At 35.0% G+C, this 22,574-nt stretch overlaps 1 protein-coding gene across 1 annotated transcript; it reads right to left on the minus strand.

Annotated features, from left to right (window-relative positions):
- Positions 1-3,439: 3,439 nt before the first annotated feature.
- Positions 3,440-20,582, minus strand: LOC137393336 (solute carrier family 49 member 4-like). The gene is made up of 10 exons (XM_068079843.1): positions 20,249-20,582; positions 14,938-15,025; positions 13,462-13,625; positions 11,300-11,365; positions 10,387-10,434; positions 9,614-9,743; positions 7,996-8,107; positions 6,905-7,106; positions 6,001-6,189; positions 3,440-3,833 (listed from the first exon to the last, which is right to left on the minus strand). Exons 1-10 carry the CDS (start codon positions 20,574-20,576, stop codon positions 3,700-3,702), a joined length of 1,461 nt encoding a protein of 486 aa, XP_067935944.1. The 5' UTR covers positions 20,577-20,582; the 3' UTR covers positions 3,440-3,699.
- Positions 20,583-22,574: the final 1,992 nt, after the last annotated feature.

Here is a 22,574-nt window from a genome sequence, read left to right on the forward strand (position 1 = left end):
TTCAGTTTAGGACTCTTTGAGGGATAATATAAAGTTGCCTTTCAGACACTGCTCAATAGCCTTTTTAGAATTTTTGGCAGCATCCACAGGTTATCCTGAGAAATATTTTGCTCGAGTAGATGCTTACATGTAAGGATTATATTTGCTCTAGTAGGTTAGAAAGGGCAAATTACAGTTTTATATATGAAAGTAAGGCAAAAGTGTTCAACGGAAACACGCCTCATCAAGTTTCAGAGCCAACTGAAAGCGGTGCATGACACACTCAGACAAAGCAGAATCCTTTGGAAGCAAGCTCTAAAGGCACCAGTACATCAATCGGTACAAAACTGCCATGTTTAGCCATGACCATACAAAGGCTCTGAATCACAAAACAATTTTAGGAGATGAATTATACCATCTGCCAGTCGTAAACATAAAAAATGTGAAAACTGCTAAACCCCTCGTCTAGCGGTACCAGCAAACCCAGCAACTCCAATTGACTAATAAACCGGCTTGGTGACCTTAAACGTAGCCTTGAGAATGTTCTATATAGTGCTCCGTAAGACCACGGAGCGTTTTACTAGCAGATCAGGTTTGACAGCGATAAATGTCCTTGCCACTGTCGATACTTTGACAACTCCTGCATATCATTAAAACTTATTCTCCATTAATCAAGTAACACTAAGACTGTCACATTTCCTACCCATAGCGTGTTGGGACGCAATCATGACATCTAGTCATGATTTTCATGCTAGACTAATTTTCAATGTGCTTATTGGAGCGTTGCTCTAATTCTGACTTTGTCTTACATTCTCACATTGTCTAACTCAATTTGAATAGTATTTGTGTCACGTGCGGAAGATGTTTGTCAGACACTGAGAGGTGACCGAACAGTTCGTTTTAGGGTCCGGGTGTTTATCATGAAAATTATCTCTGATATTTTATCTGCTGCTCAAACTAATCATGCATCAGTCCATTTTTCTGTAGCCATGGTTGTGAAAAACAAGAGCGTCCCACAGGATTTGAACTCACACTTTCAGCTTAGCAGCCAGGCATCCTACCATTCAACCACAAGACAGCCTTACTATATTTTGGAAGAATTGTGCAGATACTTATTACAGATGCTGGCCTCTCACAGTGCACAGAGCTGCCAGAATATTAGGAATAAATATGACCAGAACTAGCTGTAGATGTATTTAGGAATAAAGTTATATTTTTGATTCAATTAACGACATTCTGTTCTATTTTTATTAACCAAAAAAGGATTACAATAACAGGTCAACTTATACATATCTCTAGTTGTTATCGTGTGGGAGTGTGTTTGGGAAGGGAATGTAAATGTTACAGACAGTCATCTGATGAATACCCGAGCATAAAAATTGACCCTTGTGACACCGACAGGAAAAATGACAACTAGAGGTAAGTATATATAAACCAGCACTAACAATCCAGCTATGTTAACACTCAAGTTATGTTAACACTCAAGTTACGTTAACACTCAAGTTATCTTAACACTCAAGTTATGTTAACACTCAAGTTATGTTAACTCTTAAGTTATGTTAACTCTCAAGTTATGTTAACTCTCAAGTTATGTTAACTCTCAAGTTATTTTAACAACCTAATTATGTTAACACTATAATTAATTTAACACTCTAATTATATTAACAATCTAATTATGTTGCCGCTACTAATTTTTTAATGTCCAAAGGCCTGCTTGTTGTAGGTATTATTACTTATACATTATATTTAATATTTATAGCGTAATAATATAATTATTATAGTACAATTAAACTTATAATAAAGCTTTTTTATTACCAGTACAATGCTGGCCTTTTATTTAGTCAAAGTATAGAAATAATATTAATATAGCTAATTGGAGAAGTTGGGTTTTTCACACAACCTGTGTGAGAGCAATCTGTCTAAGATGGAGTATGATCCCTGCTTAGATTATTATTACAAGCAGGGGCTGTGTGTGTTTTTAAGAGTATTGTTGTACGTACAATGGCTCTGTGATCTTGGCTGAATATTTTTGAGTTCAGTCAAAAGGGAATCTTGAGGAATGGAGACATGCTGAATTGTAGAGAGCAGATCAGAGTTGGATGTCATTCCTGTCACCATTAGTGGCCTTTTCGAGAATTGAACCTCAACCTGTTGTTCACAGGTTGGGGTTCTAGACCACATGGCTCTCACAACTTATGACCTAGTAGAACTCTAGACCACATGGCTCTCACAACTTATGACCTAGTAGAACTCTAGACCACATGGCTCTCACAACTTATGACCTAGTAGAACTCTAGACCACATGGCTCTCACAACTTATGACCTAGTAGAACTCTAGACCACATGGCTCTCACAACTTATGACCTAGTAGAACTCTAGACCACATGGCTCTCATAGCTTACGCCCTAGTAGAACTCTAGACCACATGGCTCTCACAGCTTACACCCTAGTAGAACTCTAGACCACATGGCTCTCACAGCTTATGCCCTAGTAGAACTCTAGACCACATGGCTCTCACAGCTTACACCCTAGTAGAACTCTAGACCACATGGCTCTCACAGCTTACGCCCTAGTAGAACTCTAGACCACATGGCTCTCACAGCTTACGCCCTAGTAGAACTCTAGACCACATGGCTCTCACAGCTTACACCCTAGTAGAATTCTACACTACATGGCTCTCACAGCTTACATCCTAGTAGAACTCTAGACCACATGGCTCTCACAGCTTATGCCCTAGTAGAACTCTAGACCACATGGCTCTCACAGCGTACACCCTAGTAGAATTCTACACTACATGGCTCTCACAGCTTACATCCTAGTAGAACTCTAGACCACATGGCTCTCACAGCTTATGCCCTAGTAGAACTCTAGACCACATGGCTCTCACAGCTTACATCCTAGTAGAACTCTAGACCACATGGCTCTCACAGCTTACATCCTAGTAGAACTCTAGACCACATGGCTCTCACAGCTTACACCCTAGTAGAACTCTAGACCACATGGCTCTCACAGCTTATGCCCTAGTAGAACTCTAGACCACATGGCTCTCACAGTGTACACCCTAGTAGAACTCTAGACCACATGGCTCTCACAGCTTACACCCTAGTAGAACTCTAGACCACATGGCTCTCACAGCTTACACCCTAGTAGAACTCTAGACCACATGGCTCTCACAGCTTACACCCTAGTAGAACTCTAGACCACATGGCTCTCACAGTGTACACCCTAGTAGAATTCTACACTACATGGCTCTCACAGCTTACATCCTAGTAGAACTCTAGACCACATGGCTCTCACAGCTTATGCCCTAGTAGAACTCTAGACCACATGGCTCTCACAGCTTACACCCTAGTAGAACTCTAGACCACATGGCTCTCACAGCTTACACCCTAGTAAAACTCTAGACCACATGGCTCTCACAGCTTATGCCCTAGTAGAACTTTAAGCATTTTACTGCTGCTTAGGTTATATGAAGTACTTTTTATATTTTACATAGATAACAAAATAAGGTGTATTGTGCTACAAAAACATAATACATTTATTTATTTCCATACAATAATTATTAAACTTATATTTAATAACTATTATCTGTAAACTTAAAGATTTGTTTTTACAAAATTGGTTTGCAATCATCAAAACATTCGACTGCAATATGAGTACTTGTACAGTTTCCTAAGGATGTTATATTATATTATGGTTTTTAAAAATATTTGTGAAATGTTATGCCTGTCTTTCTTTTTCCTGCTGAATGGGTGTTTCTTCATTTAGCCTCTTATATGACTCCTTGAGAAGGATGAACATGGGAATACTAACAGCGCAGGCAATGACGCAGGCCCAGGTAGTCCAAGTGTCATCTGTAATACAAGAAACAATAAGATGAACCACTGTGGTCTAATAACTATATTTGGGGATTCGATTTTGCCGAAAAGATCTGTAGGCATCCCATTGTAAATCAGCATTAAAACTAAGATGCTGATAAACTCTATTAAAAATAATTCTGAAATATTAAGGTGAAATCAACCTGCAAAACTATTTCACAGCTTGTTAGCTATTTGAAGTTAACTAGTCTGTAGACATGGCGACTAGCAACAACGGCTTTGCATTAACTCAGTAATGTTTGCTGTTTTAGGTTGCCCTGCTGTTGTAGGGACAACAACAAATACATGTATACCTAAAAAAGTAATTTGGTTTAACATAAAAACTACATCCCTTCATGACAAAAAAATGACTGCTTAAAAAATTCTTAACAATACTGTACCAAAAATAGTATTTCAAAACATTTTAATGTTATTGCTAGTTTTATGAAATAAATATAACTAAACATGAAAGTGTCTAAGTCAGCAAGAGTCATGTGCATTTTATGCCTCCAGTGTGGTTTGTAAAGTCAAAATCATCTCGTTGGTTTTAGGAAACGTACCATGTCAAAATAACAAGTGCAAAAGTACTGGCAAACTGCCAGGGTCTGCCTTGTGTTGGACACAACGTTTTTGTTGTCCACCGTTACTGCAGAAGTTGCGCCTGATTGCTGGGTGAGTAAGATGCTTACATTTAATGATTGTGTTAGGCTATGAAACACCGCAAAGGTGATTTGTTAACAGAACTGATTTTGGCGAGACGATTTTGAGAAGATAAAAGGTATTCGGTAATCCTTTTTTAGCTTAAAAGGATTTAGTTTGCTATACTGGTGTTAGATCTAGTCTTTTGTAGCACATGTAATATATAACATATAATATATCATTGAGGGTGATCCAAAGTTAAATATACAGTAATTTATATCTAAATGCTAACAACAAAAACAGCTCTACCATTTGTCTTTTTAAACTTTGAGATGATTGGCTCATCTGGTGAAAACTCATGCTCTAGCAGGTTTCGTTTAGTTAAATACTAAATATTAAAACATGAGATGCGAGCACAATTTTGACAGCTGAAACCATTGAGTTGGGGTCTAGGAAAATATCATGACTTTTACTCTAATAGGACCACGCTATTCAAACCGGTTATGATTTTATGCACTCATTTGTGGATAATAAATTCCTAGTTGAATTATTCAGCACTTCAGAGGGAATGAATTGCAAAAGTAAACTTATTTATAAAGTAGTAATAAGGTAAGATACGGCCTAATAGTTTCCAGATAATACTACTGACAACTTTAAAAAAGTGTAATATATTTCAAAAATACTAATAAGCATGTCAAAATTCGTACATTTGAACTCTTTACGTCTCTAGTCATAGCAGCTAGAAACAGAATACATGATTTTTGCAACCAACTAAAACTTGTAGCCAGTTCAGTAATTATAAATCCGACAACTGGGCACAACCACAATGTAGAGCTACGAGATACCATTATTAGATACTAATACTAGGTGCTACTACTAGACACTACTACTAGGTGCTACTACTAGATACTACTACTAGGTGCTACTACTAGATACTACTACTAGATACTACTACTAGAAACTACTACTAGATACTACTACTAGATACTACTACTAGATACTACTACTAGATACTACTACTAGATACTAGTACTTGATACTACTACTAGGTGCTACTACTAGATACTACTACTAGATACTACTACTAGATACTACTACTAGATACTACTACTAGATACTACTATTACTACTGCTAGGTGCTACTACTAGATACTACTACTAGATACTACTGCTAGGTGCTACTACTAGACACTACTACTAAATACTACTACTATATACTACTACTAGATACTACTACTAGACACTACTACTAGATATTAATAATAGGTGCTACTACTATATACTACTACTAAGTGCAAAAACTAGATACTACTACTAGGTGCTACTACTAGATACTACTACTAGGTGCTACTGCTAGATACTACTACTAGGTGCTACCACTAGATACTACTACTATATACTATTTGGTAACTTTGGTTTGCAAAATGTGAAAACCTTTTATGTATCATATTTGTGGTATAAGACCTAACTTTGGAATTATAGCATTATTATTACTCCATGTTGTGAAAATGAGAGAGGAACTTACTCTCGTCGAGACCGGGAATAAAGAATATAAGGTAGAATAGTGTTCCGCATATACCACTGAGGGTGGTGATATAGGCAGCCGCGAGTCCCTCAGGCACTGGATAAGCGATCTCACAACCAAGTTCATAACAGAGCGGTGCCCTCGCGTTCATACAGATACCTATCCCGACCACGATGAGGTACAGCACCACTGGCAAATGATAAAAACTCACATGTCAGTGTATTTATAGCAAAAGGGTTTGCTGATTAATTTATCAATTTATCAATGAGCACAGCAATCACATAAACCTGCTTAGCCAAATTCTTTGGCCTATGGAAAACTGATATAGTAAGGTTGCATTAATGGACAACATACGGACAACATATGGACAACAGACAAATGCAAACATACACATATGTACACATACAGACACATACATACAAACACATACAAATACATAGAGATACACGAAGATGCATACAAATACATGCAAATACATACATATACATACTAGTACGTACACATAAATACACACAGATACATACATATAAAATACATACAGTACAGATGCATACAATTACATGATGCTGCATACATATACATAGAGTACATATTTGTACGGAAACGTACGAGTACGTATGTATAAATTTCCGTATGTATACATAAAGATACGAGCTTGAAGCCTTAATTAAAGCCAGCATAAAATGGCACTATCTACTTAACTTCCAGAGCTTTTAACGAAAATATCTTACACCCGTACAACCAGCCATTATAATTGTCAATTTTTTAAACCAGCTCACCTCTAGTTGCCCTTCTCTTCCTTAGTCACTAAGCGCAGGAACTAGCTTATGCTTGATGTTTAAAACATTCAACCAGTTCATCCCTAGTAGACAGTTCTATAATCGGTTCATCCCTAGTTACTCACCCACTAGAGCTATCTCATCCTTTATTACTATATAGCCGGACTGTATGCAGGCGAGCAATATATAGAGAGCCGTGGCTACAGCAGACAATATTAGTAGAGCCAGTTTTGTGTGCCTCTTGTATCTGTCTACTACGAAAGCTATGACAATCGTTCCAAAACATCCAACTATTATGGCTACGAATCCAATGTAGTCTCCGATTACCTGAAAAAGAAAATGGCTAGAAATGCTACCTGTTGTACAAGCTGCTTGTATTAATATTCTTTCTACTGTATTAGGATAATTATATGAGCTTGCTTGTTTGTTTAGCTACAGAAATATAATCCTCTTAGAAATAGTATGTATTATGTAAGACCCATTAAATGGTAAAATCTTAATCAGAAATAAATAAGTTGTATTTCCTTTGTAAGGCCTTAACATATGTATATTTATTGCTAATCAAACTTTATTTTAAAGTAGACGGTATTCAGAATTACAAATTCTGAATAGTTCTAGAGAAAATAGTTTGTCTAAAAGGATTAATTTGACTAATTCTTATACATTGTATGCCAAACACTTGATTGAAAAACATACAGTCATGTGAGAATACATGAATTAAATTCTATCATTTGCGCATAGTCTTTGGATCAACATTACCAGTGAGAGATGGAGCGTTCTGTTGGTTTTCCATATACTTCTCCATACCGCTATTGCACAACCTGGTCTCAATTTGAGTTTATTTTTTTAGTTTCAAGCTAACTTGTCCAAGTTAAATTAATTGTTTTGGTTTTGAGTTGACTTGTCTAATTGCGAGATTAAATATTCTAGCATGGAATTTAAATGTCTAGTTGTGTTAACAAGTTCTGCATTAACTAGTTCTGCATTAACTAGTTCTGTGTTAACTAGTTCTGTGGTAACTAGTTCTGTGGTAACTAGTTCTGTGTTAACTAGTTCTGTGTTAACTAGTTCTGTGTTAACTAGTTCTGTGTTAACTAGTTCCATTTTGGGTTGACTTGTTTACTTTGGTGGGTCTGTTCTAATTTTGAGTAGACTAGCTTAGTTTGGAGTTGCTTCCTCGATGTCAATTCTGTATCAATACAGAGTGTATACTAACCGCATCCAGTCTGAGAGAGTTGGCTATGAGCAGGGAGAGCATAGGCAACCAAGCAATATAGGCTCCGTTGGAAATGTTGAAAGCCATTGCCATGATCCAGAACTGACCGTTACTGAAATACAAAAAAAAGGCAGGTGAAAACATCGTAAAACATTTCCTATTCGTACATAACTGGGTAGCGTATTTTCATTTGTTAATTTTAAAATTTACAAGAATATTGCCTTGTTGCCAATGTTACCTTCAACAATTAGGCAACACTTTTAGATAAAGGTACCTTCACAAATAACCTTTTTGAGATACAAACAACAGAGTTTTTGTTTGGAAATAATAAACTTTTTTTAAGATATGACACTCATAGAGGCTACTAAGCACCACCCCATGTCTCGATAACCAAACTTTCATCGAGACTGCATTGCACGGTTTCCAGCTAACATAATGCATGCTGAGTATAATTAGCGATAGCGAGTTGATAGCTAACTGAGAGTGACAGACATCCATAAAATTAGCAAAAAAAGAAAATATTTTGTGTTAAGATTTGCCAAAAAATGTCTAGAGAAAAAACATCTGGCAGCATCCATAACTTTTGGTGTAAAATGAACCTCTGAAAGTTTGTTGACTAAAATAAAAATATTAATTTATTTGAAGTTTTCAATGAAGATATATTTCACTTAATTTTTATTTAGCTCTCATCTGGTTATTACCATATTATTATTATCAGCATGTTTATACTGATTCAAATACTATGCAGTAGAGTGTTACCCAGGTTGCGGCATCAAAGTCTTACAGTTTTTCGCCTGTAAAACACAAAGTCTTTTTGGCCCTTCGCTACAGCCATTTCCTTGCCATATGATATCAAGAACAATATCTCTCAAAATTCACATTTGGCGGTCGGTGTGCTGCATACATCGGAGCCACAAAGATGCCGATATGCTACTAGCTAAAATCTCTTCCACAACTCCTGAATGAAAAGCGTTTATCTTTCCTTCTCCTTTCTTTCCCCTCTCTTTCGCATTCAGCATTCTTTGTGTTTCGTAAAGGCTGAATTTTGCGTGAGTGAAACAATTTAGAATTTATCGTACATTTTATTGCAGATCATAACCATCCACTAAATAGTTAATTATAATTACTAAGGTTAATATGATACATTTTTACTAATTTTTAATATGTAAATCATGTATGTAAAATTGTGATGTTTTTTGTACCAAGGGGGTTTGCATTAGATAATTACTATGGGTTTCTATACCCCTTTAGACTACATTTTTGCCTTATGATCCCAACACCAGAATGAATTATTGTCGTATGGAAAGGATCCACTTTATATAGCTACAGTCTTCAGCTACAATTTGTGCTGTTTTCAGATTTTCTGCAAGCTGAACTAAAAAACTGTAGTTTTTAGGAGGCACCATGCTTCTATGCTGTAATATGAATACTAAATACAAGATGTTTCAAAACAAAACATTTGTAATATATAGAGTAAAACATTGTGGATGTTTTACTGATTAAAAAGAAACCATTTTTTAAAAGTTATCACGTTCATTTGTCTAATAATTGTCTTAGATGCATTAACCTTCACAATTATTGCTTGATTTTACATCATGCTAGTAATTTAGCAGTTTACCATGAAATCTCCTTTAGACCTTTCCAGTATTCTGTTCGAGGCCTTGTCTGTACTCTGCTGGGAGGAGTTGGTGGTCTAGCAGGAAAGTGTACAGCGACCAACAGGAAGCAAACTACAGCTAGTATTGTATCTACAAAATGTAATGTTAATGAAACCTACACGAGTATAAACCCAGACATTACGAGTCAGAAAGAGAATAAACACTGACCATAATGGTTTTAAAAACAGCCTTAAAAATTTATACTTCGTAAATGAAGGCGATTAATATAACATCAAGCATTTGACATGTTGAAACTTTGTTACATGATATTAGTTTGTATCAAATTCAATATAAAAATGAACAAGGTTGTTGGCAAGTTTAGAGAGATGGAATAGTCACAGGTGTTAAAATAATCAGCATTCTTAATAAAGGACAAGTATATTGGAATTCAAGTTAATTTGTCCAGATCTTAGCTTTGAGTCATGTAACCTAGTTTTAAATCAATCTATTTAATTTTGAAACTAATTTTTAGTTTTTGATGAAGTAGGTAATTAGTATATTTTAGAGAGAATTTGTTTATTTCTGAAGCTATCTATTTTAGTTTTAAAATAACTGTAATTGCTTGAAGCTTGAGTTTATTAACTTACAAACCATATATATATATATACCTACATCCGCATATACAGTATATGCCTACATATGTGTCATAAAAATCCGTTATTTAACCGCAAGCTGGATACTATGACTGGAGTTAGTAGACAAACAGGTACTTATATTGAAATATTAGACATACCAAAATATACAACATGATGCAGTCCATCTTGTACCTCCTCTTTTCTTTCTGTAATATCGTTACAAATATTGTTTAAATATGTTTAACTCCCACATACATGATGCTGCTCTCACCGGCTGTTTATTTCACTGTATGATAGAGAAATAAGTTCTGTATATTTGGTCTCTTCATGAGCTATGCTTAACTCTATCTGTAGCTAATACAACATAACACCATAAATAAACAAACAAATACAATTTAGGGTAATAAATGCAACTGTTACTTCTGCACAAGCTCGTCTATCCGTGGCACCAGCAGTTTAGTTCACTTTATGATAGAGAAATAAGCTCTGTATATTTGGTCTCTTCATGAGCTATGCTTAACTCTACCTGTAGCTAGTACACCATAAACAAACAAACAAACAAATACAATTTAGGGTAATAAATGAAACTGTTACTTCTGCACAAGCTCGTCTATCCGTGGCACAACCTTGCTCACAGCGCATTTAAAATAATGGTCGGGGTCTATTAGCCGATTTCCACCTTTTGGAGTTAAGTGACATTAAGGCTGAGAACCTTTGCTGACATCTCATGTGGGGGGGGGGGGGGAACCAGTAGCTGAGAAACAACATTTCTGGCTAACGATGTAATAGTATATCCATCGGTCTACTGAAAATCTATGAGAAAGCATTCCTTTGCACAGTGGAAGTTGCTGACACTTCTTGGTTGTAAAATAACGTGGTCATATGAAGGCAGATCGTAATAGATCAGATTGTAACATGATAACCTCAGCCAACCAATATCTTTGCCTACCTCTTAAAATCTCTCATTTATCACCAGTGGCATCTTATATTGGTCCTACCATCTGTACGTTCTCAAACGTCTATATTTTTATCAACAGATATCTAAGTTGATAGGGTACCCTAATCACTTACCATCAGAAACATTGGTGTAGTGTAGGACTTCTTCAGCTGTGATCTTGACACCACTTACTGATGGTGCTGCAACACAAATAACATTGTAAAGACTTTATTTCGAAACAAAAAGAGACATTCTATGCAACACTGCAAAGGCGTCTGTACAATATATCAGTTAATCAATTTCAGTTGCAAATGATTTTACACAGATTTGCTTCAATTTTTTTAGATTTACAAGTATTTTAAATACATGCTTGTCATGTACCTTATAAAGTTTTTCATTTTTGTTATTCAGTTATTTTCCGATATTTTTCACTGGCATGCGTAAAGAATTTTAAAGCCCTGTACCATGCACCCTGCCGTATGACATTAATTTGTTGCTGTGTTGGCATCTTAATACTAAAATATCATATAGAGGGTACAGAAACCCATAGTAATGATTTAATGCAAACCCTTTTGGCAAAAAACAAAATTTTTATATATTTACTGCAACTATTTAATTTTTGTAACAGAACAGTATATTAACCTTAGTAACTATAGTTAACTTATAGTTAACCTAGTCACTCTAGGTAGGAGTAGTGTATCATAGACTAAGTGTTGTCCTAACTATACGGTCTGTATATATCAGACTAGCTGTACTACCAGGCGTTGCCGGGTAATCAAAAAGTCTTTGCACAGAAAATTGATTGGTATTAAACATATAACAACATTTGCCATTCTAACTTTCAAACTTTCTTACCATGAAAAAAGTGTTTTGTGTAGTTGAAATAAATTAAGAGAGAAAATAAAAACAACTGCAAAAGTTTTCAAACGTTGCCAAACAACTGTAAATTTCAAACTTCATAATTTGAAAAAAGTGTTTCGTTGAAATAAGCTAGGATGAAAAATAAAAATTTAAAGGTGTTAAAATAAAAATGTGAAATCATTAGCAAGTATTGGCTAAATATAGTCTGTTTTGCTACGATTGCAATGAAAAGTTATTTGGCATACAATTATATGGTTTTAGTTCGTTTCATTGTTGGCATGCAAAAGTTGGCATGCCAACACTGGCATGCAAAAATATCGTAGGCTATAGATGTACACAGAGTGGTATAGAAATCTGTAGTAATTATCTAATGCAATCACCTCCTCGTAAAAATCCTCAAAATCACCATCATTACAAATAGTAACAAAACAATATGGTAACCTTAGCAACCATAGGCACCTACAAGGACTTTAGTGCATTTTGTGGTTATGATCTGCAAGATAATATAACATTGCAATGTAGGCTACTACGTGAAGAGTTCTTACCTTCGAGACAGACGTGTAACATAAATGCTGAATCTAATTTAAATGAATTTAGCTTACTAAACATAATTTCAGGAAGTTTTAGGATGTATTTTAATAAACTTCAAACTTTTAACTAAAGTTTTATCATTTATCCGTGTTAGCGGTTTTTACCATAACGGACAATACTGAACTCGCCGTGGCAAGCAACGCATATCTCTTAACAACGTATATAATAAGTACACAAATCGCCAAACTTTAAGTTCGAGATAGATTGTTGTTGATATAGTGGGACGGAACAAATTAACCCTAACGGAAAAGAGGCAAAGAAGCATCGTGTTGCGTATACGTTGTTACCTACTGTATATGTCAGATAAGAGGCTGTGTTACCTACTGTATATGTCAGATCAGATGTCATAACAATAACATTCATTAGTAAGCCTAATGGCTTTAGAATTTGTATAACCATATTAACATATAAGTGACGGAAATCGCAGAAGTAAGATAAAAACTTCAAGGCTGGAAAAATCATGGTTTTTTTTTTTAAAAAATCGGATTTTTTTGATTTGCATCGAGTTTTTTTGGAAACATCAACTACCAGGTTTTTTTTCATAACCACTAACATCATATTATTTTATTTTGTTGAAGTGTGCCACATGAAAATATTAGCAACATAACAAAACAACTTTGCATCACTTTGATTTATTAAAAGTTGTTTTAGTTTTAATTTTGACCAAGTTGTGCAGTTCATATTCACAGTAGACCCTCTATAAGTCCCATTTTATGACATGGGAAACATAAAAAAAATCATCAAACATGGTTTTTTAGGATAATTTAAACCATGATTTAATTCAATGATTTAAATCAATGATTTAAATCATTTAATTTTAATCAGCCAACCCTGAAAAACTTACAGATGATAAAGCTAAGTCCGGCACCAAAGTGTGTGCTCATGGAGGCTAAGGCCGTGGCAGTTGTCCTCTCTGCTACAGGAAACCAAATAACTGAGAGCAGCGGAGGACCGGCAAAAGCTAGGCAAGCTGCTATTCCAGACAATAGACATCCACACACAAATATCCTGCAAGTATCAAAGGAACTGGCTATAGAATGCTAAAGGATATCTATATTACATGCCCAAATAAGCTTTATAAAACATGCACAAGAGATGGCCTCAAGACTGTGACGATCTGCAAGAGGCATCATAAAGTCGTATTATCTGTGCTTTTTCATGATGAGAGGGATCGATGTGAGAGTTTCATAAAACCACTTAAATTTTACACCTATAAAGGTGGCACCATTAGATGCTTGTGTTCACAATCTGGTGCAAAACAAAATTCAGTGTAACTACCATTTTCTTTTGGAATTAGCCTTCTTCTTTGACTCTAGCGATTGCAGCAAAAACAAGCAGTTTGCAAAAATATAAAGGCTATAAAAGTTTTATTTATATTTCAGTACGTTTTGGTTATTGACTCTTCTTCGAAACTTAATTTTCCAGGAGTTAAATTAAAAATTTTTTACACATAATTAATTCAAATCCAAAGGATAGTGCTAATAAAAACGAATAATTTATGGCTTCTTAATAACTAATAGTTTTATGTAGAACATAGCTACAGGTCAACTGGCCATTTTAGGAAGCTGTTACAAAAGGCCAAGACTAGGTCTTTACACAGATTGCATAATGTATTGGCTGGTTGAGAACGTCTCCATGGTACACCATAATGGCCGCTACTGACATAAATATTATCTTAGAATATTAGAAAATTTGTAAGCAGTTCAGAAAGTTACCTTAGCACATTATTATTAGGAAGATTGATAAAGAATGAAATGAAACTTTGCTAGAAAGAGTTGTCTGCTCCTGTCAAATTGTAGGTAAAAAGAGGAAGCAATTTTGATTTAGCTGTTCACATACAATGTAATTGCTGCTTAGTTTCACCAAAGGTTATTAGCTGAGCAGGTAGTTCATTTCACTTGTAATAAACTTTCTGAGCAAGGCAAGTAAATCGCACTTGCATACAAGCACCCTACTAGACCTCAATATTTAGCACGTAGCATGACATTAGATTTGTGTGTACAGACAAGATTATGTCTGACATATTTCTCGTGTAAACTTTCACTTTCTGTTCTAAGCATTACTGTACAAACAGTTCAGTAGCTCAACATGTCAATGTTTTGCATAACTTGACTCTATTCACTTTTGGGTCAGAACAGTGGCAAAAAGAACATCTAACCATTTTTACTTGTTCACCCCACTAAATTCTCCAATTCTAAATGCAAGCAGCATCTTGGCAAAACCTCCAAGTTCACAAAAGTGGGTTAAAAGATGTTAAAAAAAGTCATTTATAGAACTCAAGACTATTATATCAATAGAAAGGTATAAGCAGGTAACCTACTGTTCCATCCTTAAGAGATAGGCAATGTTCCATACCAAGGCTGTTCCAAGGAGCAGCGACACAGAAAAAATGGCTCCGACTCGAAAATCTACAAAGAGACTTACAAATCAATTTCAAGAATTATCTGAAAGATGAGCAAAATTTGCTTTATTATTTTTTTCCCGTGTATTATCCATACCTTTTATGCATTGAGACAAGGCTATTGGAGCACAGTTCAGTTAATTCAATTAGAAACAAGATCAAAATGATAGTGTTTGACGGAGGATCTTCTGTAACTTAGTCTATTAAGAAGGATACTTCGATGCACCAAAACAAGTAATAGTTAGAGTTTGTGTAATATTTTATATTGTACATGTGAAGGCTTTTCACAATTGTATATGTGACATTCATTGCTTCTTGCTTTCCCATTATACAGGGTCAGGCTTGAAGCTATGCATTACGATAAGTACAACACAAAGTAGTTAGTGTTTATTTTGAATAGGTTGAGTTGAGCTGGTTGTACTGTACTCTTGCTCTTTTGCAATAAAAATAGTGTATTATCTCTCCTTTTGATAATGCTTCATTCTACAGGTTTTAGCTCCTTACTGTTATATTCAATCTGTTTTCAAGTTTGTGGTATAATTATTGTGCCACTTATTCAGATCCGTACTATTTGATTAACATAACTTAGCGTGATTCAAAAATAAAACCAACAATACATAAAGTCTACAAATACCTGGAACCAGTTATCAATTGTAACATACAATCAACAGTTACTCAATCTGGGAACTAAAGGTATCTTTATTTCAGCAATCTCTGTTAATACAATTGGTTACATATGATTTTAGATACTCAAGTAAAAGTGGATTCCGATGGAGATCTTGAAAACCATCTCTTTTGCAAGATATCTTACAACCTTAGAATTATGATAGCTGGTTGTTAAAGGTAGTTCACTATTTTTAGGAGCCTGTGTGCTTAAAATATACATAATTTTACCAAGATCTATATGAATATCACACAGCTGCTAGGTTTTTCTCATGTTGACTATTATTTTAGTCTGTTAATTGTTTAACTTAAATGAATACAATATTTAAGGTAACTTTAGTTCAAAAATTGTGTAAATTGAGTTGCTATAATGGTAGTTGAAAATATATAACCCAGCTATACATTGACAGATTGGGGGCTATGTTTGGCATGAGCAGTACTGATTGGTGAAATTATGACGCATCACTTGTGTGACTTTCAGAGACCTATCCACATTAATATAACAAGAAAATACCCTTCAGTAGTGAGAACAACCCCAAACCAACCATTTAACAGTATTATGTACAGCCAATTTTATTAAGATACTTTAAGATTTGTTTTCTATAGTGCAGACAACTCCATGCAAATAATAAAAATCTCATAAGATCCCTAGATGAAAGTATTTAAAAAGTACCAGTGCAACAAAACACAGAAAAATTTAGCTCAGCTGTGGGCTGACTCAGCCAGGTATGAGATATACTTCATGCTGCTGATAGGATGACCTTGAACTATTGCACTTTCACTTCAAAATTATATTAATATTACATTTTATCCAAGATATTTACCTTGCAGGCAGAAAACTAACAAATTTTTTAAATATGCATTCAAACGATTTGCTTTTTAAAATTTACATATTTTAGCAGTGAATGATTAAGAGTTTAAAGTTTAAGAGATTAATTTTTAAAATCGAATAATCTTTTCTTTGACTTGCTACTGCGTGTCTGTTGCTGGTAGCCAATACTAACAAACTTGTCTTGAAAGTTGTAAATCTGAATAAAACAATATGTCAGGTACGTTAGTATGCCAAATCATTAATGTATTAACACGTTTCTAAATTCGCGTTTTTATTCGCACAAATTAATAAAAAAATGCTAAAGATTGTCGGTTAAACTGAAGTAATAATATTTTACAAGATAAAACTTGACAGAGTTTTTTTTGAAAATCTAATTGGTTTTATTCCTTTATAATGAATAATAATTTGTTTGGCTTCACTCCATTTATTATAAGTAATATGTAGGCAAATCACATTCCTCAGCCTTCTTCCAATACCGCTATGCACATTCCAGCACTCAAGGTTTAATACAGCTCAGTATGGTACAAAGCAACTGCAAAACTTAAAGGTCAGTATGTGGGATATGCTAGTCATAGCTTTTATAATCATGTGATTCAGCACGCGCTTTGGATTAAAATAAAATTCATTGCTTGCTAAGAATATGCCCTGACCGCCTTAGTAACAGTCAGTGACAAACCAATTAACTCATTTGAGGACAATTTCTTCAGCTTCTAGCAGACCACAGCTAAAATGAATAGCATTGCCAGACGATATGAAGGTAGGATAGGTATTAGCAATCACGATTGTTTCTCATGAATTCAACCTACTTGTCCCTAAAGTTTGCAGCCAAAATCATACTTATCACATTATCTGTGTTCTTGACAGAAGCCCTGCTAGTAACTTAAGATTGGTGCAGCGTATACATGAAACCCTCTCTAATATAGCGAAATACAAGATGATATGAAGCCAAATGATGACAAATGTAATAAAGATTTATATGTTTTTTTTTTAGATTTTTGTATTTCATAGATAAGGCTATGTAAGCTAATGCTTTCTCTTACCTGAATCTATAAATTAGTCTCTGTTCATGACCAAAGTTTACTCATTGTTTTGCTAAGATGTAAAATAATAATATTTCTCAGATGGCCCGGTAGACTTTCCAATGTTGATATTTTCTAATCTAATCCGGAACATCTCATTATATGGGTTGGTAAATGTCAAAGAAATTTCTGTACTAGTTACACTCACTCACAGTATCTCAAAGCAAAAGCAATTATAAATGAGTCGGCTTTGTGTTTCGGATAACTGTGAGCCATATTAGCTGTTTCACGGTGTGATGACGAATTTTTGGCTTAGTGTACCTTTCGGCGAATTTTCAGAAACGACTTTCTACCATGAGCAATATTGTTTGAGATAAGGAATCTTTCAAATCGTATTGATCTAATCATACCAATATCATTTGTATCAATTTATTGCATTGATCTGATCGTATCAATACAACTGTATTGATCCAATTCTGTCAATCTAATTTCTGTAGACCTCTAAAAAGTATCATGTTTTTCTTATTAACAGAAACATACAAAACTCGAAATAGCTTCTCAAGGTCTAGACGATATGCACCCTTTCCTTGCTTCCAAGTTATTTAAATTTTATGAGTTAGAAGAGACAGATGGCTCTGAGCTACAAACCATTGCATCCTTGGAGACTATAGTGTACTGCGAAAGATGGTACATGTTGGCTGTGTTCAGCTTTGTTGTATTGACACTTGTTGTTTCATGCCTGTATTTATTGTTCACTTATCAAAACAATTTGTGCCTTCGACTAAGGCTATATATATCGACTAAGGCTATATATAGGCCTTTGACTGAGGCTATATATACCGGGTAATGCATTTGGTCATGCTTTAGATGAGAAGCTTGTTTCATAATCCTTTCTGTTACACAGATTTTATTGGTTAATTCAGCAAGATACATTTTTGCTACAGCTTATTCAATGGTCGCATATGATTCTGATTCACTACATTTCTATGCTAGAAATGGATTTGGAGTTGACCGCCTCCTGACAGATTTTCACCCTACAGTTTCACCAATTTGGAGTGGCAATTTTGCTTTTTTCAGAATTTGTGATGCATCTCTAAAAACACTTGTTAAAGTCGGCTCCTGAATGCTTTCGCACGAATTTAGCTAAGCAAAATGACATCAAATGTGTTTGGATTTCACCATTTCAATAATTCTGAGTGGAAGCTAGTCTGAATCTATTCAAAGCATGAAAGCGCTATGACTGCAGCAAAGCTTGTGAGTATTTATTACAAACGTAAAAGACTGTTGAACTGGTTTGATTAGGTAAGCTGTAACACGAAGGAGACATTGACTATGAATGTCACCATTTCTTAGATCATGTCCGATTATGTTACATCACAGTGCTTAGCTAGAGCCATCTTATAAATTCGTAGCCTAAAACCATCAGCAAGTGGAGAAGTGCTAGGACCGTCCCAACTAGCTCCCAACTAGCGGGTCTCCTTACCAGACACTACATTAGCAAATTAAAAACCACACATTTGAAAACTGCTTGACATTTTTACAATTGTTGTCTAATTCCGAGTTGATCCCAAATAGAAAGTTTCATTTGATCGTAGAAATACTGCCTTTCTATATAAAGTGCAAAGAGATATGCTTTTGTATTTCTTAAAATGGCACTTGAAATTTTCAATATAAGCACAGTTTACCCATTTTAGAACTTTCTCAATATGGAAAGCAGTTATTGGAATGAATTAAACTGTATATTTCAGGTCTCACTGTAGGTGGCGAACACCCAACAACCAAAAAAGTTGAGCAAAAAGGTCTTTTCCAGCAAGTAAACCGTCAATTAAAACTGAGTATTCTTAACGTCACCCCTCCTACCCCTTCCCAAGTGCTCTCATGTGACAAGGCTTTGTTGAATTATGACCACTTATAGAAAGAATCCTGTTAGATACAAAGAAATTTGATTCTTGCAATATCCTGGAGTCACCGATGCTCATGTTCTGCAGTATTCACCACATGCTAGTCAATGCAAGCACAGAGTTTATAGTCTAAACAAGGAGAGTCTAGTTTACTAGACAACTATGTAGGCGTATTAATCAATCATAGCTCTATATATGCTGCGTACAAATTCTCAGATTCAAAATACACGAGCTAACCCAACAAACTGTCTTTTGAACTTTCTTAAAAACTAATCTGACCCAGATATTTAGGTGTTACACAGTTCGTATTTAACTGCAGAAAGCATATCTAAAATATGTCTCGTTGTATTTTTATGCATTTAAAAAAAGTAATTGTGCAATATAGTAGTAAATAAAAAAATTACATGGAACTATTAAAATGTGATTGATTTTAATATTTTTTGTTGCTAGAGTTGGGAAATACAGCACATTATTTGCATCCTCACGAAAACAAAACTTTGTTATTGAATTTTTCAGCTACCTTGCTCAGCTATCAAAAACATTATTTTATCTGCTCATGATTTTTAGAATATTTATATGTAGGGGATAAAAACTAGCAGTTTCTGTAGTAGGGTATGATACTAATGCCATGACCTATAAAAGTTTGTAGAAAGTATTGGGAATTTCAGATTTATTTAAGGAAACACCGACTGATATTCATGTGAATACCGTAACCTCCAAAATATAGTTGGAGATATTGTGCTCAGGATCGTAGCATCTCTAATATAAACAATGAACTCAACAAGAAGTAAATCTAGTTGTAATATATTACTTACTGTATCTCTCTATTAAGTACATGATAGGAATAGAGAAGACGAGATTCCCTATTATGGTCAGTGTTAACGAGAGGGCTATGAAGTTGTTCGTCCATCCAAAGCCTATCAGCAAGGCGTCTCCAAGGGGAGACCAGGTGTTCCAGAAAGAGCCAAGTGTGAATGCAACAAAACTGAACACAGCCAACATGTACCACCTTTTGCAGTACACTATAGTCTCAAAGAAACCGGTGGTTTTTGGCTCAGAACTATCTGTCTCTTCTGATGCGTCAAATTTTGAGGACTTTGAAGCCAAGAGAGCACTTGTTTCGTCAAGACCTTTAGAAGCCATTTTGAGTTTTCTATGTTTGTACCTAAAAGAGAAACATGTTATTCTTGAAGGAAGGCCTTTTAGGTTTGCTTTCCGATCTTGTCAGCTGCAAACCGAGTGTAATTATTGCAACTGAAACATGCATCCGCCTGTAGAAAAAAGGTTGCCTGGTAAGTACTGCTCGACGCAATCCAAAAGATAAAGTAAGAAAATCTAGGGAAGTTTGTACTTTGAAAACATGGCAACCAAGCAAGAACACTTTGGCAGAACATACTAAATGTGTATTAGACGTGAAAAAACTAAATTACTAACAATTCAAAACTATCTCCATTCAGCAATAGTACAACAAAATGATGAAAAATACTTTTCAACTTCCTATATGTTTTCAGTTAGTGAGCTATAGACAATTGTGTGAGTTGCTCTATTCTGCCAAATTTCTACGACACCATTTTTTTGCAATACTTCTACAATTATTGGTTCAGCTACTCATGTGGTGCTGGTTACAGAGCTTTACTCAATGGTAAGGGATATAAGAAGCTATTACAAGCTTACATCTTTAAACGCTAAGAATTCAAAACATTTTTGTGTTTTTGCATTTTCTAAACAAAGCTTAAAACTTGATCTTTAAATATATTTGAAAAAAACTAGAATAAAATTCTCTCTTGGAAAAACCGGACAAGTTTCTTTTTATAGTTTATGCAGTCTGTCAGAGTTACAGTAGATCTACAAAATGGAACTGACTGCTGTCTTACAGCTTGCAAGCTAGTTGTTAGTTTGTAGCCTACTGTACTCTGAGTCGTTCAAGTAATTCTATATTCATTCTATACACCTCCCCGTTTATGAACAGAGAAGCTATGAAAAAGCCAGTAGCTATAAACCTGTAGTGGACCAGTAAATTCTACTAAAAGTTGTCCACATTCATGACAAAGAGACGAGATGAGCTAGTAAAAGCAGTTGTTGAGTACTTACACTTGGGCCACTTGGTACAAGTAACACATCAGGGAGCTCTTAGTAGAGGTGGAACGAAACAGGTTTTTTAAGCTCGAGACGAGACTCGAGACACTGTCTTGTAAAAATTCGAGACTCGAGACACGAGACAGTAAAATAATGAGCATTTGGTGATGATTTCACTACACAAGTACTAGCTACTTGGTATATATAAAATTAATAAAACTCTTTTTAAATTGAATTTTCACCTGGTGTAAACGATTTAAATACAACATTTTAATAGTGATATGCAAGTAGTTTTTGTAAACAAAAGTGACACAAACAGCTCTAAAATACCGAAGTTATATATTCTAAGAATTTTGAGCTTGATTGATCATAATTATTATAAACATATTGCTTTGTACATGTATATTTTTACCATCTATTGAATAGTTCTTACTTTTTAATGTAATGTGTAATGAAACCGATAGCCGTCGCTCTACAAAGAAATACCGCAACTAAAAGAACACACGATAACACTTTCATTCTTATTGTTTCATTAATGTTAAGTTTTGTTTGTGTATTAGCTGTAGTATGTGAATTATATTTAATTTGTACTCATGAAATTATATTAATTACTGTATACATGCACATGTATATTCTTATATTGAGCTAACAAAACGTCATTGTTAACCGAACACGGACTATGGTCGACACGGCCTTTCGTTCTTTTCTCTGTGTCCGGGCAAGTTTTACCCGCGATTGGTAGTATATACGTAAAAGAGGCCCGAATTTTATGAAGGGCAGTTGGTGTTTAGACACGATACGATAAAATACAGACATTTTACCCGCAAAAGTCTAATTTATTAAATTGGATTATCCGAAGAGTAATTAGATACGACCCGGTATCTGTTTTAAGGACACAGAACCGAACTAAAAAATAACAGGGCCGTTGTCCGGACTACATGATTAGACTCAGTGGCCAACATAATCAGTAGCAACAGGTAGTAACGGACCGGGTATAACTTTAAAGGCAGTTGCCCGCAATCCATTACAATATATGGAGTTGTTGCTACCGCAAGAAGCCATGTT

Source organism: Watersipora subatra, chromosome 4, assembly GCF_963576615.1.
Source record: "Watersipora subatra chromosome 4, tzWatSuba1.1, whole genome shotgun sequence".
Taxonomy (NCBI): Eukaryota; Metazoa; Bryozoa; class Gymnolaemata; order Cheilostomatida; family Watersiporidae; genus Watersipora; species Watersipora subatra.